General features: G+C 31.8%; 1 protein-coding gene across 1 annotated transcript in view; it reads left to right on the forward strand.

The window, feature by feature from the left end:
* LOC108003821 (octopamine receptor beta-1R) overlaps nt 1–26,067 on the forward strand; it is a 60,530-nt gene extending 34,463 nt beyond the window's left edge. Inside the window, exons 3-4 of the mRNA XM_017066347.3 lie at nt 11,151–11,369; nt 24,080–26,067. Coding sequence (XP_016921836.1) covers nt 11,151–11,369; nt 24,080–24,386 — 526 coding nt within the window. The 3' untranslated portion in view covers nt 24,387–26,067. The remainder of the gene's footprint in view (nt 1–11,150; nt 11,370–24,079) is intronic.
* The last annotated feature ends 274 nt before the right edge of the window (nt 26,068–26,341 follow it).

Consider the following 26,341-nt stretch of genomic DNA (forward strand, 5'->3'; position numbering starts at 1 on the left):
ACACAACAAATATCATAGATGACGACTTTGATCTCAGAATCTATTTTTAAATGAATAAAATAATTCAATATTACTTTAAAGAATAGAAAAGTATTATTGTTAAAATTTTTATCTATAGAAATATGTATATGTATATTATACATTAAATTAAATTTTTTATAATAAAACTTCGAGGAAAAAAATTAAGGATTTGAAAAAAAAAATAGCAGTACGATAAAAAAATCTATTGATTTATTTAATATTGATCGAATTGTAATTAATTTTTTTCCATTTTTTTTAAAAAATGCACAATGTGGGTTAATGGAAAATATGATATAGTATATATATTGCAGAAATATCACGAAATAAATATGCGAATACATTTGCATTTGCCACGCTTTTTTCTCTCTTTCCCTCCTCCCACACTATTACTCTTTTTTCTCCATTCTTTTTATCTATCTCTGTGACATCAGTTTTTTCTACTCATTGTTGCTCTTTGTTATTTATCAGTCGTGGCATCATCTTTTCTCCTTCTAATGATATTATCTTCCATTATGATAACGTTGTACCAATTTTTATTTTTGTCAATATTTATTTTATGTTTTTCTAATTAACGATTAAACACATTTTTTTATAATTATTCTTTTCATTAACTTTCATTAAGGCAGTTATATCAAAATTATTATTTCAGTTTTTTTCTTCTTTTAATGCTTTTCATAGACACGATGAACGACATTATTTGTTTCCGCCAAAGAAATTCATAAATTTTACAAGTTAGGTAAAAATATTTGGGTTTTCAAATATTTTTCAAATATTTCAAAAATATTTAAACGAACATTTTCTTTTATTCGACTTTATAAATCCTAATAGAAATAATATTTTTTGAGAAGCGATCTACACAGGACAATTCGATCGTGCAAATTTTCATTCGAGTTCTTACTTCGAATCTAACCATTGTTTGCGAATTATCGTTCTATTTTACTTTACTCGTTGCATCTAGATACTATTTGAATGCGATAATCTTATTCGACGCTACATTCACTCGTGTAACTCGAACCATCTGATCGAACACTGTCTCAACCTGTTCGTCTAACAATGACTAGTATTTTAAGCGATAATAAATATATAATATCGTTCTTTCAATGAAAAATGAATCACCGTTAAAAATAGTTTTAATTTTGCGTATACAGGGTGTTGCATATTCGCAAGGCATCTTTGAAAGTTTGCATTAAATAAAGCAAGACGATGACAGAATGGCATAACCTTATTTTCCTCTCGTTTCATCCAATGTAAAGTTAAATTGTTGATACACTTAATAAATAAATCTATATTTATATATATATATTTTCGTATACGTTTTAACCTGTTAAATCGATCTTTCTAAGGTGACCCACAAATATATTAATACCCTATATGCATATATTAATACTCTAATTGATGATAAATCGATCGCTTCGATTAGTCGGAAAGATTAGCCAGCTGGCGTGAATGAAGCGTGCAAAAATAGCCCAGGGCGAAATAAATATAACAGAGAATTATTGCGTCAATTGTGTGCCCTTGTTATCAACCATGTTACACGCGAGTAATTGCCATCCTCGATGGTTCCAACGACTACTACTCGTCCAATCGATGAACCGTCCATACGGTGACATCGTTACATCCACCTATGCGCCACGTTTTTAACCGTTTTCCTTCTATTCCAAAAATTTTATTTCTTTATTTACTTATATTCCAAAAATTAGCTTAGATATCTGCATGTAAAATTACCACTCGTAAGTATTTTAAAACACCAAAACGATTTAGAAATTATCGTAAGAGATGGCCAGAATATTGAAGAATTAATCGTCAGAATCTGTTGTCGATTTTATAGTAATACGAATTTGTATCGCATGGAAGGATAAAATGATTTCTCGTTCCAATTTTACGAGTACTGACGAGTATCGTTCTTCTAAATCGGATCAAGAATATAAGATACCGTAACGATTTCGAGGGATCGATCCCGCTCACCGAAAAGACTCGGAGACGGGAAATGAAGTCGCTTAAGATTCTGAGGACGATGAGATGGAGGAGCATCCTTGGTCATTTAAGTTCTGGTAACGTTTTCGTGTTCCGAGCCCCGAGATCCTTGTGAAAGTTTAACAATGAAGTTCCACCGGCATCATTGAGAGTTCAGTTTCCGAAGAAACCGTTTCAGCAATTCTAGACGGTCGTTATATGGGTCGGGTATGGTGGCAAATTGAGTAACGAGCAATTGTTGGGTCAAATAGTATCGCATGGTGTTGCAAGTTACGCTAACGAGAGACACCGTTCTTCCTCTGATTTCGATGAAACTTTATACGTAAGACGGGAAATTTTCAAGTTGCTGTAACATATAATGGATACGAAGGAAAGAAATACAAGTGAAACACGCGACTTTTATTATCGAAAAGATAAAAAAATATTGGAAATATCAAAGTGTTCTATTTCAATTGATTCATCAATTCTACTTGTCCGATTATAAACAGATCTTTTCTATTTGACCGACTATGAATCATTTCTACTATTTGTCCAATATATCCGAATACCTCTATTTTTTTTATTTCATATCATTTATTTAGCCATCTCACTCGTTTCATACGACACATTCATAATAATCGAATCCTCTGAAAATATTATTTCCAACAATGGGCGAAAGAAGAAGTACTTGTTATCCAATCGCGTAATACATAATGCATTTCTTTTTATCCTTTCAAGAAGTCGTTCAAAGAAAGAAAGAAAGAAAGAAAAGAAGAAGAGCGAGCGAATTTCAAGAGTTGAACATCATCAACGAGTATTCAACCGTATCCATCCGATTCAGAATCATACTGAGAAAATTCGACAAGAAGAGTTGTAATCGTAGAGAAGCGAGCTAGCTTTTTCAGTGGCAAGAATAATGAGCGGCTCAAGTAATTCCGAATAGATACGTAGTCGATATGTAGGTTAATTAGGCATCGCCATTGCGAGGGATCGATTCAGCAAACAGAGGCCGTCACGAACAAAGCCTAATGACTGTCAAAATAATTTCCAAGGAATATCTTAATTTCTCCCTCCTCTCTCTAATCCTCGTTTTTTGATCCGGTTGTGTTGGTCATTGCTTATCTCGTTGGCTTCGATCGATTGTTCTCGTAACATCTAACTAAACTACACGAAAATGGAGAAATATATAAATCGATGCGTGAATCCTTTCGTAGGATCGTTTTAAATATTCATAGAGCTTGTAGTATTCGGTAGAATATTTATATTTATACAACTGTTTTATGCGCGATAAAGATAAAACATTTGGAGTTTTTAACGTTTGCATTATTGAAATTAAGAGTTTCGATTATTTTCCCCTCAATATCAATATTCTACTATGAAAAAGAAAACAATCGGATAAAAAGATTTATTTTAGAAATCAAGGAAGTCCCAATCGGCATATTAATAGAAAACCATTTAATCCTCCGCTCAATTCGACCATCTTACACGATTCATCGACTCCAACGATTCGATGCGCTGGTATATCGAATAATTTCTAGATAAACAAACGTTTAAATCGATATCAGGAGTCCATGGAGCGTGTACGTTTACCAAACGATCGTAACAACGATGGATTTAATCCGCAATAAAAATGTGGCTCGACTCTTTCCTCGATAACTATTCTACAACGATAACAAACAAGCGGAAACACGGAACGTTTCCGCTTTTCTCATAATATTTCTATCTAGCTCCGATGATTGACAATCCGTGATCCTCGTAGAGAAACAGGGGAAACGTTTTTAGCTCCAACAATCGAAAGATACGATTCCAATTGAATCGTATACGTACGCGTTTCCATAAAGCGATCGTTCAATCGAGTTTCCTCCATGTTCTTTTTTCTCATAATAATAGAATATAGACACGGAATGGATAATTAATACGATTGTACCAATTATTATTTTTTAATTATTATATAATGGATCGATTAAAATCTAATTTGTAACATATGATAAAACGATGATTTTGTTCTTTGTAATATCGTCAACAACAATATTGGCTGAATCAAAAGTGAACTATATATCGGTAAATTTATAATTACCGCGTATTTTAAAAATTATCCAGTCAAAAATAATTCTTATCGATTTTAATTTCCAAGAATTCTACGAATTCTTAAAATATTCTCGAAAATTGCGAAGTAGGAATTTCGGAATGAAAAATAAATAAATAATAAATTGGTATGATTTCTTCGAGACTTTATATTTAAAAATCGATATTTTTATCGATTTCCGGATGATGAAAAATAAAAAATTTGATGGCGCATCAACATATCGAGGATCAACATCGTTTGTGCATAACGCGCGCATTGTACATCGAAGATTGATGAGCAATGCGTTGGATAACTCAATTCTATCGACAGAAATGTCACGAGATGCATAGAATTATTGTTATGTCGTCTCTGAATCCCGTAACCTGGCCAAGATATTCGTTTTTCTTCATTTGTGACAGGCTTTAAACTAGAATTCAATCGTACCACGGATCGTTTCGAAAACGATTATTAAATGTTGGTGGGTCACAACAATGGCAAACAGTCGATTAATCTCGAGGAAATAAAAATATTCAGTAATCGTCAATATATTTATAGATAATAATTAATTATTTATCCATCAATTTTCGAGTTAAGAAAAATTTTCCATCTTGTAACCATCAAGATAAATTTTTTTACCTCTTTGTCCAACTCATTAACTGGCAGCCACGTTATCGCATCTGTTCAAACACAATTACATTTCCCATTATATTTATCGAGTAAATACGTCGAGACCATATCCTCCCTATAGAAACAAGATTCATCCTCTTATTTTTCTTCCGTGAGATCGGTCTTGGAAACTTAAGTAGCAAACGAAGAATAAATCGTGTTCGAGTAATTGGATCGAAACTTTTCTAATTGATATCGAGTTAGAAGAAAGTATTCGTTTGTTTTTGATTCAAAACCGATTTCACGTTACATCTCTTTCCGAACCCGGTGTAGAAAAGTATTATTTTTATTTCGATTACGGATCGAATGTAAAAATTTGGCACGATTTCAAAATCGAGACGAAAATCAAGAGCGAAAAATTATTTTTTTGTAATTGACGATTAAAATTTACCGAGATATCCAGTAGACGCGTGCAAACATTTCACCAACGAATGTAGGACAGCTTCAAAGAGGAGCACAGTGATCCTCAAACGCAACGACGCACGAGTATCGGCTTAACTCTTCGATATTGTAATTTTCTACAACTTGTACAAGATATCAAGGGAATATCATCGTGAAATCGAGTCAATTTTAGTTTATATATTCTACGTTACAAAGTCACAAACGAAACTTTGACTTTTCGCGAACGAGTGAGAAGAAATTAAAAATTTCGTCATCAAAACCAACTCAGGAAATGGAAAAAACCAAGCCATTGAAATTATTTTTTGTTTCATTAAGACAGTGGCATAGATTATGAATGGATCCGCAACCCAATGACCTATATTTTTTCTTCCAGTTTTTCCAGAAATCGTGTCTATCATTTGTCTTTTTTCGAATGAGTCGGTCAAAAGATACGAACTGAGATCCGACTAAGAATAAGGATGGAGGACAAGTGATTAAGAAATCTTTTCTTTACGCGACGATATTTTGAAAACTGCGAGTTATATCGAGATAAATGGGAAAGCGTTTTTAAGAGGCAAGGCGTTTTTCTAACAATTTCTTTCTTTCATTCGTCGACTGGAAACCGCTATTTTTCGAGTTATTATATTTGGAGCAATTAAATAAAGTTTTCTTAATTTTAACACAGTTTGTTCGAGTATTATTATATAAGTTAAATTATACAATAGATATATTTATTGCTTATAACGATTTTAATAATGAAATATCGAAGACTCTGAATCGATTTGGTTAAGAAAAAATTGTTCAACTCTAAAAAGTTTCAAACACCTTTCATCATTAATTCTCGAATAAAAAGAATCATCCTTTTATCGTACCATTTAGAATATTAATCACAGAATATTCAAATGCAATTATCTCGAGAGTATTTTTTTTTTCAATTTCACCCTCTAACCAATTCTTCAGACGCTGACCAAATGTGGGATCTGCTCTTTCACAGGGTGAAATTGAACTCCAGTTATCCAGTTCTGGCCTTAATCTAAAGGATTATTACTTATTTTTCCTCTCTCTTTCTCTCTCTCTCTCATGCTTTATCAACTTATTACTCTGTCTTTGCTCGTCCACCTAAGAGAAGAGAGAAGAGAAGAGAAGAGAAGAGAAGCGAGATCGAGTCATAGAGATCTGATGAGATTGAATTGTCGATAGAAATCGATCGGTCGATGATCGTTCCAGTTTCTAGAAACGTGTAGAGAGACGGAAGGCTGAATAAGTTGTATTTCCGTGGCGTTTGAATATTGATCAATCGTTTGGTCGGTGATATAGCTTGCCTCGTAGTTGCATTCCCTCTTCTGGTTCCATTGGGAATTTGTGGTCGAGTTTCTGGATGCGAATGGAAGTGGATCTTGCTGTTTTCAAGAGTTTTTTTTTTTTTTTTTTTCCTTCTTCTGGTTTCGACTTTATGTTCTATTACTCTGTTTCTTTCCAGCGATGACAGCTTTCGAAGGACTTTTTTTTATGTATTTGTAAATCCATTTATGTTCTTCTCTTTTATACTTTTAATAAATTTTCTATTTCTCGAGGAAAATGGAATTACATTCTCAAGGTTTATGTGAAAATTATTTCCAACAAATTCGAACATTATTTCGAACAACAAACATTATTTCGTTTATCTGGTATTTATTAGATTTTTTAGCTTGTTGTCAAAACGTGAAACAGATACCTTATAGAAAAAAAAAAAAGTAAAAATAAAGAGCGAAGAAAGGTTTTATTGTGATTTGTCAGAAAGGTTATAGCAGAACCTTAAATGTTGGAAGAGATTAGAAGCAGATCAGGAATTTTATGTAGTAGAAAAGGGACGAGTTGCGAATACTGAAGAAAATATTCGATTAAAAGCTTTTGAAAAACATTCACAGAAATAATGGAATAAAACGATAATTTTACTATTTCGATGAATGATCGAAGAGAATGGAAGAGAATGTAATTTTTTGAAACTCGATCGTTGCAGAAGACTTGGTTTTTAACGCGGAAAACTCGATTATTTGTGTCGCAACCAAGCAACCTTTAGCTAAGAGAAAAATATAGAATAATAGAATTAAGTAGGAAACTATTATCACGCTAAATTAATAAAAATGCAAATATTTATCTTTTAAGTGATATTTTTATCTTGCAAAATCGAATTAAATTTTTGTACAAATAATTTTATTGCTTGTGAAACGAATTTATCCTAAAAACTTAAAAAAAATTTTTTTTTAATCGTAATATCTCATTATATTGAAATATTTTTCACCTCGTAAGTATAAAAAAAAAGTAAAATTATAAATAATTTATAAAATAGATATTAATAGGATTATGTTAAGCTACCTAACCTTTTAGAAATTTTTTCTAGTGAATTTAAGTTCTTTTTCCGGTTTAAATGAATACCATGAAATGGATACCATCCAGATATTGAGAAAAAAATTCTATCGAATGAAAATTTGTATTATCATTGTTTTTCCTTATTTAGCAAAATTTTTTAATCAACCTTTCGTGCAAATCTAATTTATCAAATCTATCCTTTTATTAAAAAAGCAAAATTTTAATCTCACGATTGCAAAAAGAATTCGTATTTATCGAATATTTGCGCGATATATATTTTTCATCATCGATAATCTCTATTTTTTTGAATTGAAAATTGTTGTCAGGCTAGAGTTTTCAATACTTTCGCTTCATATCCCGGTTTAATGATTTAATATTCAATAGCAGTTAAATATTTAATAGCAAGTATTAATAAAGCAGGGGATCGTTGAAGATTTAATTGAAGCATAAAAAAGAAATATTAATGATAGAACATCGATTCGTTTCTTTCGTCGAATTTCAATTTTCAATTTAACTCTCTTTCTCTCGGTTTTCTAATTAAATAGGCAAATATAAATAACATCGCGACGATGATATTTCAATCTCTCGGATTTTACATCGGATTATCCGATAACTTTGGAATACATTTCGTTATCTTTGAAGACGTGTAAAAACTTTTACCGATAAAAATAATATCTATCTTTTATGCGTCTACAAATTTTTTCATATTTTTATTATTAATTTATTTTCCATTATTATTTATTATTCTTTCTTGGTTCCAAAGAGTTTAATAAACAGCGACACATGATTTAAATTCATAACTAACCAACAGATCAACAAGTAATGATATAAAAAGACAAAAATGTAAGTAAATTAAATTACATTCCCTTAAATTATATTTCATTTTTTCCTTTAATTTCTAGCTGTCGGAAAAAATTTTAATTCACCATGCAAGAGTACGTGCAAAAGGCATACGAAAAATTAAATTCGTTTCGCTCTTTTTTTTTCCGCGGAGAAAAATTTTGTGAAAAAATTTTTTGAACTATAAACAACGAGAGAAATTATTTTTTCATACTCTACGTAAAGAAAAATCGACGGAAAATATCCCGCGCATCACCTTTTTCCCCGCTATTAATCGACTTTTAATTTTTTTCCGTAAAAGGCAAAATGAAACTTTTTATATCGTCCTTATCGAAGAAAAAGAAACACTGGAGCAAGGAACACGAGGTACATTATAACAATTTCTGTCATTGTCTTGAAAAATTGCTCTCGACATTCGATAAACTTTCCACGATTCATCTCTTTATTTCTCTCGCCTAGCGTCTTGTATCGAAGAGGCGTTTCATCAAGATTTTCGGGGGAAAAAAGTAAGAAACTAGATAGCCTGGTATCGAATTAACCAGCAATTTCTGATCCATCGATTGACATCTTTTCAACGAGTTACCAGATAACACAAACTATGTTATCTATGGTATCTTCTCCTCGTTGTTACGAAGTTTCAAGGTTGGATTGGTTTACAACGCGTACTCTTATTTTATCTCTTGGATCGGTTTACTTTCCGATCGATCAGTGAATCGAGCGTTATTCGAGATGGTTTCGAAGATACTAGAGGATTCGTTTCGATGGAAAATTGGAAAATAGAAATGAAATTGAAGAACCGTTAATGGAAAATATTTTAATTGATAATTTATAAGATATTCGATCGATTCGAAATGAAAGAAGATACGATGGTATTTTAGTTGAGGAGAATTGAATGAAGTATCATGATCCCATAATATTTATCTTCCCAAACAATTTGATATATTTTAAATCGTTTCAATATCCTTCAATTAGAAGCAATAATAATAAGGTTGGTTTATCCAACAATATATATATGTATTAACAAATTTTGAATGATCGTCACAAGCGTGAAAATAGGATTCGTCATTGTCTCGAGCAGAATCTGCAGACAGAACAGAAAGCTCTTTATCGATTTCAGTCCCGATTTGCACGTGCCTTTGGCCACTGCACCTTCGAGGATTTATTCGGAAAGCGAAATGAGATCCGTTTCCAAGGCATAGTCATTTCTTTGCCAGTCAAAGGAAAAATTAAATCTGCGGCCGATCTTCCAAACGTCTATGCTTTTCAATTCCACTTCAAAGGAACGTGGACGGGAGGGATCCGACTAGATAGGTCAACTTTTATTGTACAAAGACTGTTTAATCGTGTCCAAATGATTTGATTCTTTTTCTCAGGGATTTGTAGGAAAATAAATCGTTTGTTCGCGAATAAAATCAAATTTTTCAGAATTTTGTATAACGTTATCTTTTGAGTTAAAATTCGAGTGGAATTGTTCGAGTAAAATTATTTATTTCATTTAAATATGAAAACTTTTAGATATTTTATTTTTAAGAAAAAGAATATATATATATATGTGATATATAAGGTTGTATTGGATTAATAACCAACCAATGTATGGCCAATCATCAAAAAGTCAATGATCGATCGATAGTTGACAAGTGAGCGATCGGTAGATAATCAATCAGCGATCTGTCAATCGTCACTTACCAGTCAGTTAATAATCTGTCAATATTCAACCGATAGTCAACCAATAGTCAGCTAATATACAGTTACTAATCAGTCAATAGTCAAACGATCAAACGATGAACGGTAAGCGTAATCAATGATTGATCAATGGCTAATCGATTATACTAATATAATAATTATATAAAATAATATTAGACTATCAACTATTTATATCATTGAATGATAACTGTTTGATCATTGGTGTCCACTTCAAATAATCATAATCATCTAAGAAATAATTAATAGTGTGAACTGATGTAGACTTGCAATAACTTACTTATATGTGAGTCTATACATATATATTCTATTATGTAATCACTTCAATAATTCCCTAATAAATAAACTCTTAAGATTTCTTTTTTATTTCGCAAAAATAATTTATTTTCGTTCTTCGTTTATAAATATAAGAGGAATTAATTTAGACAGAAAAATCAAACCCAAGCACCTTTGGCAGGATGAAGGAGGATATAATCTTTTGGTTAAATATAAATCAATTTAATGTGTAAATTTTCATTGAATTTACTTAGTTACATGGAAGATTTTGAAATTAAAATAAACATATTACGTATTCAATTTTTGTCGAATATTTTATATATAATAATTTTAAATGCACGTTATGAAATTAAAGGAGGAAATAGACGATGATGCGATCGACTATGCGATCGACAAACGATGAGAAAAAGCAGTGGGATGAGCGAACAAAGCGTTTCAGTGACAATGGACCATCTATGGTCAGACGCGCTTTGCATCTTCTATAATAGTTCTCTATTCTTCTCGAGAACTCTAGATACGTGTGCATTATTCGGAAAATAGCCTAGCAAATGTTGCTCGGCTTAATAATACCTTAAAAAGACATTGGAAGACATTTAGAAATTCCGAGGATATTTTATTTTTTTATCTTAATAGATTTTTCAACGTATGAAATTTTCTCTCTTAATCGAGCAGTATCCTACCATTTCGCGATCGCTTAATTATTTTTATCGAGATCTTGGCAAATTATACAATTATCTCGATACGAAACCTATAATACTTTTCCTCGAGATTAAACAATATAACATAAAAATATGTATAAAAATATGTTTCACGTAAACTTAATCACACAAAAGCGTGAACGCGATAATAGATTCTTTTCAACGAATGAAAGATGTAAAACCGGGACGTTTTGTTTCAGGAGTAAAGTAGCAGCCGCTCTTTTGAACAAGCATCTGCAAATCAATGGCATTTCCGCTGGTTTGGCCACGCTTCCGACCGTGGATCAATCGCCGGATCCACAACCAGAGGAGCCACAGATCACGAGCAGCAGCAAAATGAGAAGAGAACGAAAAGCTGCGAGAACGTTAGGAATTATTATGTCAGCGTTTCTAGCATGTTGGCTACCTTTTTTCCTATGGTAAATTTTCCAATTTTTATTTCTTCGAAATGTTTTTAATTTCGATTCACCGATTGTAAATTTTTCTTCATTTTTCTTTAAAATACGTTCCACTGTGCGTTATACATCTATTGTGGTGAATATATAGATTTGATATAGATTTGATAAAATATAATGTTAAAAAAAAGAATTATTTGAAAAATTGATATTAAATTTCATGTAAAAATATTATATCGTTGAATTAGATATTATTTGTTCAAGTATATATAGAGGGTATAATTAATAAAATCGAATCAAAATTGCACGTTCGAGCTTTTACTGAAATTTAATCATCATCCTTTCACCTTTTTGTATTTGTTGATTAGTTTACGATATCAATTTTCACAAGTTATAAATTCACGATTGTTCGTATTTTATTGAAAATTTTTGTTTCGATGTGATTTCTTTTCTTTCTCTGGTTAGTAAAATTAGAATTTTTTTTTTCAAAAAAGAATTTTTAAACAACTCCCTATTTTTGCATTAATATTTTTTACGTCTTTTAGATTTCTGTATTTAAAGATATATTTTTAGAAATGTTATAAACTAATTATTTCTTCAATAATAGGAAAAATGTAAGACGTGAAATTCCAAATTTTTAAACGTTTCTTAAATACTGAAAAAAATCGATTCTCTACTCGCGTTTTTCTTATTATTTTTGATCCAATTAAGTTCTCGTTTTAACGAGATCTAAGGAACACAATCCAAGTTAAATCGACTTCGTGGTAATTAGGAAAACTCATTTGAATATATTAAAATGTTGGAAGGGAGCATTTCGCGTGGCCTAAAATCGGTTCGAAACTAGTTCTATCAAATTAATGCAATCGCGATTACAACCACTGATATTCCCCTGTTTACTTTTCTTCCGAATTTCTTTCGAATTTCTTTTCACCGAAAGAAAAAAGAAAAAGGAAGAGAAATTTATAACGAGAAAAATTGAGAATCGAGACGATAATTCCGGCGTTAAAAAAAATATTAAAAATAAAATTGGATTGAAATAGGTACGTATCGATATACGATTATTAATTAAAATGCCGCGATTTATCGCGGTGATTATTGCATATTTTCGTGTAGAAAAATCTTCTCTTCAGATCGTTAATATTCGATATTTTATTTAATTGAAATCGTTCCAACAAATATACGAGAAGTTGTTTCACAATATAAACGAAATAAACGACTCGTTAAATCGTTAAAAACGAGCGTGTATCACCACCGTCTTCCAACGAAATATTTTTTAAACGTTAATGAACTTTGATCATCTCGTTCGTTTATAGAATTTTATTCATAAACCGCGCGAATACGATAGAATATGAAACGTTTAACGTGTAAAATTCAGTTTGAATTTATTTAATTTCACGATAATGCGATTCTCATAAATGAATATTATTAAAGTAATACTAATTGAACAAAATTAATTTTCCTTAATATGAAAATGAAATATTGGAAATATACGACAAGAAGTTTTCGAGATGAAACGAAATTGTACGTGGGATAAATAATTTAATATTATTGCCGTTGCAATTAAATAAAAATGTATTATAATAATACCTATATAATAATATCGAATTAATATAATCATTATAGCATCGAGTTTGGAAAATTTGTAACGAAATCTGAGAAAAATTAAATATGGATATAATTATTATATTTGAAGGAAAAATTGAAAGATAATTTTGATAAAACGTGTATTTTATCAAAATGATACTTGCATTATCCGTTTTGATTACTTTTCTCTATTTATAACTTTTACGACAATAAAGTTCTTCAAATAGCTTTCACAAACCTGTATACCCGATTTCTTCTACTATTAAAAAAGTTTTCTAGAGATCAGAGCAAATAATGGTTGGACAATATCGTGTTGAGAGAATGGATTGAATAAGATTGAAACTAAAATTTCAACTAATGTCGAATTATTTCCAGAATTTTCTAAATTCTTCCTAAATCTCACTTTCGATTTCCTACCTTTCCTATTCGTCATATTATCGGAGACAATTCGTCGCCAACGATACACGACGTCTAAATTTCCGCCAATTCGTGGTGAAAAAAAAAAAGCAATCATCAGAACTCCACATGATCCTTTCCTTCTAAATATCTATTCTCGAAGAGACCACGTTCTCCGCCCATCCCCAAAATTTCCACTCGAACGCCCTAAAGGCCACTTTTAAAAATAGTCGAGGGTAAAAAGTAGGTTCTACTGGTTCACTGGAATTTCGATGGGCCAGCCCTCGATGTGCTCGAGTGCTTTCGATATTGCGGTGCATCCCAAAATTCCTAAGGGCTTAGTAACGTGACCGGCGAGCGGAGGGGTTGAATAGGGGGATGCCAGGGCCCGATCGATAACGTCTCGAGGGTGAAAGAAGCCGATGTACAAGCTCCGCGATCTCAAGTGATTTGCACGGGATATTATACTTGTCCAATTTCTTCGTCACGTTGTAATTACATTTCGAAATTGTGTTCACTGACATTTTATCTTTTCTTCGCATAATTAGCCGTGATCGATTACTTCGTGAATGTGAGATCATCGTTGATGAAGAAATAAAATACAATGGTAAATTTTACGAAATATTTTATAAATTCTTCAGACAGATTGTAAAAAGAAAATTTTGACTAACTGTAATTATAAGTCGTACAGACTGTCTGAGAAATCAATGAAAAAGATTCTTCAATGGCGACTTTTCTATATAATTTCGAGACAATTTCTTCTTTCACGAAAATTTTCGTTTCGATTTTGTTATTAACGAGTTATTAATAAAAAATATACAATTACATTGTAAGCGTTAGGTATGCGTTGTTGGCGATTCGCCAACATAGTTTGAACAAACGAGTCAAAACTATAATGATTTATTTATTACTACTCGTGAAATAAGAAAGAATTTAACACAACTTTTGTCCAACAATTATCGAGCACACGTTTTATCTCGACATATGTTATTTTGATTTTGTTCGAATGATTCACCGATGGCACGAACCCAACGCTATTGTCATTTTCGCGACAAATCGATGCGCTTTACGATGATTTCAATATTTTTAATAATTAATAATTCATCGATGAAAAATGAAAATTTTCTCCAAGAAAGAAATTGCTCGAAATCGTCTCAGGAATCAGCATCTTTAATCTTTATCGATTGACTTCTGAAACATCTCGTGTATATCGAATGCGAATCAATCAAACTTTCGTTGGGTCAGTTGCAAGATTTCTTTCCAAGATCCATCAAGATATGGAAAAGAGAATGTCCTACTCGTGATCTTCTATTCACGATGTTGAACATTTTCCAATATTATAAATATCCACTTCCTTTGACGTTTTACGTATTCGTGACTGAAAAATTGGCTAGTTGGATGTCACAGAGATGCTTTCCGATACATCTCACATTCTACGCGTATCCACCAACTTTTGATGTTTCTGAATCTTAGGAATCCAAGTTTTTCGAGACGAGTTCGTTCTTACTCGCAACGAATGCGATATCGTACCAAACGAAAAAAAAGAAAAATAAGCTTGACTCAGTTTTCACAGGATGGATAATAATCTTATTTGTAATAGAATTCTACGTCTCGATTCTACGACTCTTGTCAATACCGGAAAAATTGCGAAGAAAATTATTTTTAAATATATTTTTTAACAATATCGTTATTATTCTCCTCGCAAAGATTCGAATCTAAACCACACACGCGTTTCCAATTTAAAATAAAAATTGTATAAATCATCGTCAAAATTTTCTTACGATTTAAATTATTCGATATCGCCAATGATCATCACGCGTGATTGATTCACGTCGTTTTCTCTCGGTCCAAGAAGTGCCCTGTCAGCTGTCGCGCATACGTTATGAATAATTTCTGCATCGCGCACACCGTCCACGTCTGGCTACAATTTAGCACTGTTGCATTGACGGAAATGTGTCCCACCGATTCTGACAAATGTATTCTGGCCTGTTATCACTGGAATAGAAGCGCATCGCGGCGCATACCATCAACTACCAGATCTGGCCATCCCCTTTGTTTATCGAATTTTCATTTGAAAACGCCATTGTTACGCGTGTTTCCCTTCTTCGTTCCAATGGTCAGATTCTCGAAGAGAGATGGATGGACGAGAGAGAGAGAGAAAAAAGGAAAAGATCACTTCTGAAACGAGACGTTGAATGGAAATAAATAAAACTCCATGTCTCGATAAAACGATCGTTTAAAGTTTGATTCGTTGTTACACAGATTCTAATGGTTATTTGGATAATGGATACGATGTAGCGCTGTTACATCAGAGGATATGTTTTTATCGTGTCGTTTCACGTAGCTTGATACGCGTAACTGGAACAAATTGTAGTCGTATTCTGATTGGAAAACTATTAAAGGGAAAATTATTGGAAGGGAAGGAGCTTTCTTTAATTCTTTCTAGTTTTACATCATGTACGGATACTCGTTTCGAAAATGTATCCGGATTTTTATAAAGTTTTTGATCGAAACTTTATATTTTCTCATAATAAATATATAACATTAACGAGTGAACTGGACTGGATAGACGAGAAATATCGATAAAGTTAAAAAAGGAACTTTATTCGTTGGTACTCTAAGAAAATATATTCTTCGGATAATAATAACACGAGATTTATAAAAAGGTGTTTGAATAGCAGAGAGTTTAGATAATCCGGATTGTAACTAAAAAATTCGCCTCGTCTAGTTTCTTCGAGCATTTTTAAAATTTTTCCCCATTTCAATCTCCTAATCCTCGAGTCAATCAAAATATTAACCTTCGATTTTTAACTTCGTCAAAAATTAATCCTTGATCCTTTCAATAAAACTTTATTCCATCTATTTAACAAAGATCCGTCCGATAAAATAATATAATACATCGTATTAAAAAGAAAATATCCGTTGAAACAATAATTCTCTTTAAGATAAATTTCTCCAAATAATAAATTGTTCATATTTTACATCGTAAAAATTTATATCGTGATAATGTTAATCGTCGAATCATCGAATAATTCCTCCAGCTTCGTTCGATCGTTAATAACATCTCGTTGCTCAGAAACCTAATAAAAACGCAACGCGAACGAAAGAAAATAGAAAAAGAATCTAATAACGCGTGGTGTAACGTAAAAAATAAAAGACGATAAATGATATTACACATCCCGTCATTTTAGCGCGAAAATATTCAGCGTTTCGGAAAATTGCATGCGCATTAACGCGGCCATTCGAATATAACCGCGATGCGCCACACGAGAAGGCTAATGTAGAAAGTTCATTTTGTATGCATGGAATTAACCGTGCTGCGTGCTTCGAATTTGCGAGATTTTGTCGTGAACAACGAAAATTTCCACCCACACCGAGCAACGACTATTTCGCTCTACGATTTTCAATAGTTTCACCAGCTTTTTGTCCAGAGAATCTTTTCACGTATCGATCTCGGATCGAAGTCGAATTTCGTGAACGACACAGGCGGATTTGTAATGGACCTTAGATTCTAACGGCTCCCAACGGATCCACCAAGTTAATCTTGTCGATAACCACTTACAAGATAGCTCATAGAGGTCGTGCTAGGGTACGATGATATATATCGACTAGTTTAATTTCTATGACAAAAAGAATTTTTTCCCTGTAATTTTATTTTTATATACGAAGAAATATTTTATACGAACATTGGAAATAGAATTCGTTTGAGACGATACATTGAGACGATACTCCTAAAAATATTTCGTATTATGAAAAATCTGTTAAAAATTCAATGTAAAACGATATCAAGATCGATCTTATACATCAATATCATGCAGTGATATAAATTAGTATGCAATCGTGCATTATTATTGCTTGCATAATAATAACGAATTATTAAGAAATTTTTATAAATTTTAAATTATCCGATGGTAATTATGGACTTATACATAACCCATTCAACCATTCATAAATCATTCCACCAAATTCCTCTAAATTGATATTTTTACGGGGTAAAAATATAGAAAAAATAGCTTGAAAAATATATTTCCTAAATCTTTGCCGTGATAAAATGATTATCGGGGAGACGACATTATTCCATGATCGGTATTTTAATCGTTTCCTGCAAGTTTCACGCATTCTGCCGATAAAAGGAAATGGAGAACCTCCGTGATTTCCTGGCCCATGGAACGATTTCGTGAATCGTGATTTCCACTGCAAACATTCATTTCCCCAATGTTTTCAGCTGTCTCATCGAATTGGCGGAAGTTATCGCGTTCGTTTCTTCCCCACTTCCCTTTGGCTATGTTACTCACGATTCCAACTTGTATACCCTTGTGAGATGTTTTTCCTCGTCCAAAGTTTGTTTCGTAGTTTCTTACTACTTGGAGTAAGGAGGAACCGTAGTACTTCTTGTTTCATGGAAACGAATGAAATGTCTCGAGATGGCCCCTATGCTTTTTCGTAACCTGTCTTCGAGCAAAAACTCGTAAATATGGAATGGGATTCACGGATTTAATTCCCTCCATTTTGTAAAGAAAAGCGACCGAAAAACTTTTAATATTTCTACGGATTAAAAATATTTTTGAAAAAATACAGTTTATTAATTTAAGAAAAAAGACATATGCACGTAAATTTTTTCGTTATAAATAATTATAATACAAAGAAATATAGAAATATAGAAATAATAATATTTTCTTCTAATTTTCACTTTCGAATCAATTTGCGTAATTGTATTGTATATCTTCCATAAAATCCAATTTGTTTAATATCTAATGTCGTAATGATGCATCGCATAAATCAACGTTTTACCCTAATTTTCGCAAATTATTGTTATCATGCAAATGAATCGAACGAATCTTTCACTCGACGAAATCCAATTAAACCAAATATAATCGCTATCATCGTTTGATGCATTAAATAATTATAATATCGAAGGATTTATATTAAATACAATGCTTATCAAACTTAAATCAAAGATTGAAGACTTTGATGGTTCGACCGAGACATAAGGCTTACGGTAAGCCGTAATCCTCGAGAAAGTTTTGCAATTAAATTCAAGATGTAAGCAACATTGATGAAATCGCGTGATTGGTGAAACATTAGAAGAAACTTTAATTCTCAAGAAAAATTCTTCGTTCTTGCGAGTGCTATTTCTTTTTACAATTGAATAAATTCTTGAAAAAATATTGTTTTTTCAAATAAAGCTTCAATTATCTACCATGAATTATTTAACGAATACTTCTTTTCTTCATAATAGATAGTAATATCTGGAGATTTAATGTAAATTAAATAATTTTTGATCGAACCTCGATTCTCGAATCGACATTATCTATACGAATTTTCGTTTAAATTACGAATTAAATTCATATTCATTGAAATTACGATCACACCTTCGAACAAAAGTTAAAAATCCTATCGTATCGTTTTTATTTTTAAGAAGTTTTAAATTTTAAAAAGTCAAATTGAAGTTTATCGAGCAGAAATTAAATCTAACCCTCGGTTCATCACCAAGGGAAAAACTCGAACGACTCTTAAAATAACGTAGATTCCAGACATCCGACTTGGTTGTGTTGATTCCTCGACACTTTCAGAGGTAGAAAAAAGGGGATGGAAAGGGGTGAAAAGCGCGAGGCGGGAATGGACGAGTTAATAAAGCGAAATGTACACGGTCTGACACTTGGGTGAGAGTGGGAAATCGCGGCATTTTTCTGTCGACCCCATTCCACGCCATAGTTCTTTCAACCCTTCTCTTATCTTTTTTTCTTCTTTCTTTTACCTCGCCCCCTTCCTCCCTTTTCGCAACCATCAGCTCCACCAAGTAATTCTGTCCCGCGCGCCTTTTGTTTCTAAAATTCAACGAGCCACGCGAATTTCTCAACTGTGGAAAATTCTATGTTTTCACCGAATTTCGCCATCTTTTTTTTTTTTTTGATCTTTAACTATGGTTCGATGGTTGCTGAGAGACTGTGTGAAATCTCGGTATCTCGACCCAAAGACCAAGAATTTTCCAATTTATTTGAGAAGAATTTTTCAAATATTGGATCGCTGTTAGTCGAATTTTAGTGATTTATGTTTTTTAGAAGACTAGAGTATAGGATGTTGGCTATTTAAATTATTAAATTATTTACTTGAACATCTTGGAAATCGTCGATGATTCTGAAAAAATAAATCAGACGAGAATTAAATGAAAAGTATATAGATTCGATTGTTTTTTAAGTGAAAGTATAAAAGATACGTGAAGATCGATATCTCTTTTCTGAGAAAAATTTAATTATATTTTTTTAATCATTTTTAAGAATCTTGAGTAGATTTTTTAAAAAAGGAATTTAATTTTTTATACAGCGATCTTTAATAATAAAATATAAATTAGAATTATCTTACATTTTTAATTCAGCAACAATTCTATTCCATTCTACCTATTTTTTCAATAAATAAATTATTTATTAATAAGTGACAGAATAATAACTCGATAGAAGGGGTTATTTTATGATCTATTTTTTAAAGGAGATAATTTTTTAGCTATTCATAAAAAGGATAATATTTCTAAAGGGATACATCTGGTAAATCTTGCCATTTTCTCTCCTAGATCATATTTCACTACCCATGAAATGCTTGAATGCCTAGATTTATAGTCTCGATAGTTTTAGAAAAGCCCAGGCAACAGAGTTGGATACTTTATTATCCTGTTGATTTCTCTCTGCAGGAAATCTATCGAGGTTTTCAAAGATAATAGGATAAAAAAATCGAGAATAGATAACTAAATTTTATTTTCAATTATCATTACCGATTATATTTCTTTTTGATTCATCGATCCATCTCATATCTTATTAAACATGGATCGTTGTAATAAGTCTTTCATCTAAACAAATTTTCCAGATTTTAGTCTACTACTAGTCGATAAATTTTCCTTTTAAATTATATTCTATATTCTAAAAAAACAAACTTAGCAATTATTTCAAGCCCTTAATTGCCCTAGTGTAGTATATTAATAAAAAAAAAAGTTTTATTCAACCTACTACGATAAGATTATAATTTGGTTAAAAATATCGAACAGAGGTGATTGGAAATTCGGATTGTTAGTCGAAAAGCAGACTATTCGCGAAAGAATCGATAGAAGAGGGATTGAAAAAGTTGTTGAAAGCACTCTCGTGGAACCTCATTGGGTGTCACGAAGAAGAAGAAGAAGAAGAAGAAGAAGAAGAAGAAGAAGCTCGTTTAATGAGCAAACCTTTTTTTCTTCACTGACCGAAAGAAAACGAGAGGCATAAAAGCCATCCTTTTCGTGAATACGCATTGAAATTTACCTGGAAGAATCTCACTTTGGATTAAAATTGAAACGACTTGGTATCGATCACACGCTAAAATTGAAAACTTTTCGTCCATGAAAAACAGAACTTATATCGGGAATGAGAGGATCAGAATTTTTCTTATCCTCTTTCTTTGAGAAGACGTAAAATCTTTAATTACAAATTTTAAACTTGAAAACTTTTCGATTTTATAAGTGAAACTTTTAAAATTCAATTAGGTTGACGAATGAAATAAAGAAAGGTTCATGTACATATATTATATATATATGTATATATAGTTAGAAATTTTTTCAACTATTAAAAAATAGTTTAAAATTCCATTTTCTTTATCAAGTAATCATGCATATTTTATGTGTCTTTGCACATTGTATATATCGATCATCGATCATTATTCGTATGTACCACCTTAACTATAGTTGGAGTTAATATTAGATACGAAGGTCAATTCTCATTCCAAGTCCTTTCTCCCTATCCAACTTGTATTTATTGTCGTTTATTGCACGTTAACGTTTCAATCGTCTGGAAACTTTCTCTGCTATACTGTTTTTATTAGCTTTGCCTCTTTCATTATGACATAATCTGTGACATAATATTCAAAAGAGGAATATCATGTATTATGCATTCGTCAACACAACTGTTACCGTTTACTCATTTTTTGCATCAATCCTTCCTTTTTATTTAATATTTATATTTACTTAATATTTAAATTTATTTGATTAAATAATTTTCTAGATCACGCATCAATTAATATTTTTTACAACTATTTTTAAATAGCAAATATCTCGAAACACAATTTTTATTACCATTTATAATGTTAATAAACAAATGAAAAATAACGATTTCAAAATTAATGAAAAAGAAAAAACTATTAAATTCATTCACGAATTTTAATTAAAAATACAAAACGGAATAAAGATGAAAAAAATTTTCGTCGTTTCAAGAAATTAACAAAGAAAAGAAAGAAAAAAATAGTATCGATATATAAATTTACACCATTGGCTATGAGTGACTCAATTATGAATGAGTGAAACCTAGACTGCGTATTCATAAATTTTAACTTCGTGAGTTAATCAAACTTCCTACCATGTTTCTGCAGATATACTCGTATGAAGCGTAAAAAAAAAAGAAAAAGAAAAAAAAGGAGAAAAAAAGAAAAAAAAACTAGCGTCAATTGAAGAGGAAAACTTTAACAAACAAAAGATCTCAAGTTTACTACATGACTACAATTCACTCGACACTGATTACAATTCACTTCATGTCTCTCGACTTTGGAAGAAAATCGAAACGATAAAATCACAAAGAGACAAATGAAACAATTGTAATCTGCAAAGGATTGTTCTAATTTTTTCTTTTTTTGTTCCGAGTTAATGATTTACAAAAACGAAAAAATCATTGTATATTTCACCACATTTTGATTCTTTCTCCCTTTTTTTATATTTGCAAAAGAATTCACGATGAAGATAAAAGATATTAGTTTTTTAAATTAATATCTATCGTGAATTTCATAACAGTTGTTGATAAACACTTGTTACAATCTATAATGATTTAGTATCTATTATGTAATTTAGGTAATTACTGTATTATCTGGTAATTAGTGTTTATTATTACGAACTAACCAATTATATTAAATAAATAATTATACCGGTTGCTGTATTATATTAACACAAGATTTATACTTAAATATTAAACTATTTTAAAAATTCTTTTCATTCTTTTAGAGATAATATTATCCAAATAACGCAACTATTTTATTTCTCATTAAATTCCCTTTCCGGAGTAATTAGCAGTTATTTAATTCGTTAATTGCATTTCCACCGACAATCTCATAATAAAGTTATATAAATCATTCCTTCACGTACTCTTCATTTAAACGCTATTCATTCTATTGATTATAATAATTGACTAATAATTCTAGAATCGACTAATACGTATATTTAATATATAAATAATTCTATTTTTGCTTCGTTCCAATACAATGTACATATATATGTCTCTTTATCGTTCTATTTAACATTTGAAATACTATATCGATTATTGTAAGACTTGTAGCTGATAACAACTGACCTATTCTACTTGTTCGACCACAATCGATCTCTATTACTCTACTCGTCTAATTATTATAGATTTATACTATACTTGGAATCGAATTATAAATGACTCTTATATAATCAACGTCTATTCATGATCGATCCATACCGTTCGATACTACTTCGATCCAACGATAAATAACACGTTTCACTTGTTCGATTACAGACGTTTTAATCTACTTAACATAACCTATTTATTTTTAACTCCGTTAAAGTTGTCCACTACTTGCTTATAAATCATCTATACAAGTATATTAATATAATTGATATCTTCCACTCATCCGACTTATCATTAGATTCGTTGGAAAAATTCTGTTTATATTTTTTACCATTATTCGTCGTTTTTTTCACAATTCAACGAGAAAAACATAGTAAAAATATTTCATCGATTTTTTCAATTTATAAAAGGAAAAATAGAGAAGCCATTTGGAGAAGATTTCGCGGCAGGAATATCAAAGGGCGATCATCGATAGCGGAAAAGGCCAATAAATCTATTCCAATCGTAACAATCCTAAATGGAAACAATTTCCAAGTTAACTTGTGGGTTAAGTACGGTCGATGCTATTCCACTTCGAATGTTGTGCACCTTCATGAATGGAGATTAATAGGGAACCAACTAGTTCCAAGTAGTTCCACCTATGTACTTTGATTCCAAGTTACTTAGTATTTCTCTCTGATAGCTGCTGCTATCGATTTTAAACCGATATGTTGCCGGTTTCAAAGGTTTTGCTATTCAAGCAAAATTGTGTTGTTGAGAATTTGCCGGGGATTCGCCAGAATCTCTTGAATTGTTTGTGTTTCTTCGAAGAAATGTAGAGAATGGGGAGTATTTAGAGGAAATGAATCGTGTTTTGTATATATACGAAGGTGGCAATGAGGTAATGGAGTACGTGGAATCGTTTCGTGAAGCAAAAACGAGCGGATGAATGGAAGAGAGATTGAATTTTTTTTCGAGAAGCGAAGATCGTAAATCGATATATTATCGAATGATTTCAAATATTGCTGTGTTATCTAATCTCGTGTTCCATTATTTTTAAATATTTATATATTTCTGAATAATATTTCGAACATCGTTTCAAAGGATACATTAATTATTTATTTTGATTGATCTCGCGATACAGATAAATATACTCTTGATAATTTAAAATATACATTTTTTTATTTCAATTTCAAATAAAATTTGTCCAAATCTAATCCTCACACTCGAACAATTCCAAAAAAACCAACTCCAAAAGAAGTAACGATGAAATTACGCTTCTCTCTTCTTTACCAATCCGCAAAAATTCCATTAATTCCGGAAAACATTTCTTTTTCCATCCACCTTATCATCCAGTTGTTATTATCTTGTTATTCTCATCAATCCGTTCTCTTTCAACAGGTACATCATCACGTCTCTGTGCGACACCTGCGAGAGCAGCGACTCGGTGGTAGCAGTGGTATTCTGGGTGGGGTACTTCAACAGCGCGCTAAATCCACTCATCTACGCCTACTTCAATCGTGACTTCCGGGTCGCGTTCAGAAAGACGTTGAAGAGCTGTTGCGTTGCCCTACGTCCGGTTCGCGACCTACGTCAAGCTCATAGGAAGCAGGATCTCGTGCACAGTAACGCGTCCTCGGAATTACACGTGAATAATCAACTGAGAGCCAGCGAGATGACGAACGTGCACATCGAGGCGTGCATCTGAGCTTTCAGCAGAGGATGCTCCAACTTTCGAAATGAAGAGGAAGAAAAAGGATCTGATCGACGACTGTTGACAATTTTTCATTCGTGTACGATTAGACATTTTACGAATTGATATCTCCAATTGGCAGTAAACGGCCAATCACAGTTATGTAACCGGTGTTAACTAATTAATGGTCAGAGAATCACGAAGATTGTTTCGCTTGCCGATTAAAAAGTGGGACAGTGCGGAAGAAAGGAGGAGCGATAATTGATGAATGTTTTGAACCGTGATTCGAATTCGTTGTTTTATCGGTAAAAAGTGCGAGTCTGTTGGCTTTCAGTGTCGAGATATCTATGTTGCGAGCCAATTTATGGGGGAAAAAAGAGCCGAACGATTTATACTTTGGACACCTTGTTCGATTGATTCCAATTCGAAAGACTGTTAAATTTTTGTATCGTTTCGTTTCATTTTTTTTGACGAGGACGAATTATATATATTAATAATATGATACGATACATTTATAAAAGGATTTAATTTATGAAAGGATGAGTAGGTGTATTGACACAATTTTTTACCATAGTAATTCGTTTTAAATGTCGTTGCAAATAAAATGCTTTTGATCGACAAATAACAAGTACGCGTCGTATCTTTCAATTGCGTAAGAAAATTTTGAAACTTTTAAAATTGCCAAGAAACTTGTACGTAATATTTATATTTCTTCTGCGAACGAATTATTAAAAGATTTAAGATCATTAAGATATAGAAATAAGAATACTCGCGTACACCGATTTTTGAAAGATACGAAAAAATAATGCAAAAATTTAAGAGCCAAATGAACTGTATCCAAAAGTAAAAGATAAAAATATATGGCTACTCATCCTTTGATCAATTTTACATAATAATATTATCAATTATCGACTCGTTCTCGTAGTTGATTAAGTCGAGTTTCATGGTATCGTGAACACGAATGAACGTTTAAAGCATTCGATGTAAGAATATCGTAGAATATATCTTGTTAGAATCGTTACTAAGAAAAAATTCGAAGAAAGTTGAGAAACAATCGGGCACGATGGCTGTGGATACGATACACACTTGTTACTACACTTGGTATCTACGGATAACGTGATGTTAAAAAGAGAGTTCGATACTTGAAGGAACGTAACGAAACAAGGAATTTTTAACGCGGCCAACCTATTTTAAGGCGGTGGTCGCTCACTTGCCAGACGCTGTCGTCTATTTTCTCCGTTTTATCAAGTCCGTAAATAAGGTTGCTGCCCCCGGGGCAGATGGATGATCCGATTTGAGTAATATTTTAAGATTGGCCTGATAACGTCACTTTCCACTCCATTCTTGCTTCTTTCCATTTTCCCGTTCGCGTTATTAAATTATCCCTTTTTCCCTTTCGAAACGAAAATAGGGCGGGCGAAAAATTGAAGATAAAACAATGAAATTGTTTTCCTAGTCGTTGTGAAAAAATGTGCATATATTTTGCTTCATTTGTGTATTTTATTATTCTCCATTGTATATAATTGAATACCATTTTTCGTCATCATTTCTAATTACTTTCTTCTTCTCACATTTGATGAAAAATTTAATAAACCGTTCCAACAAATGAAGCCTTTTATTTGTTTAACAAAAAAGAGAAGAAAAAATCTATCGATGCATACACTGCTCCTTTTTACATAAAATATAAATTACTTCATTAAATTTAATTCAACGCATTTAATAAATTAATACTCGAATTTCGCTAAAATCTCAGCAACATTTTTCATTATTTTAAATCATATTTTCTTAAAATGACTATGTATCTAAAGAGGATGGAAAAAAATGAATGACATCGCATCCACGGTGCAGTTAATTGAAATTTTTAATTAAGAAAAAATCCATTCGATGAAAAGACACGTCGATGAATTTGTTAAAAATCATTTCAAAGTCAGATGCAAAATTTATGGAAAACAAACACGATTGTGGTCGGT

Source organism: Apis cerana, linkage group LG7 (assembly GCF_029169275.1).
Source record: "Apis cerana isolate GH-2021 linkage group LG7, AcerK_1.0, whole genome shotgun sequence".
NCBI lineage: Eukaryota > Metazoa > Arthropoda > Insecta > Hymenoptera > Apidae > Apis > Apis cerana.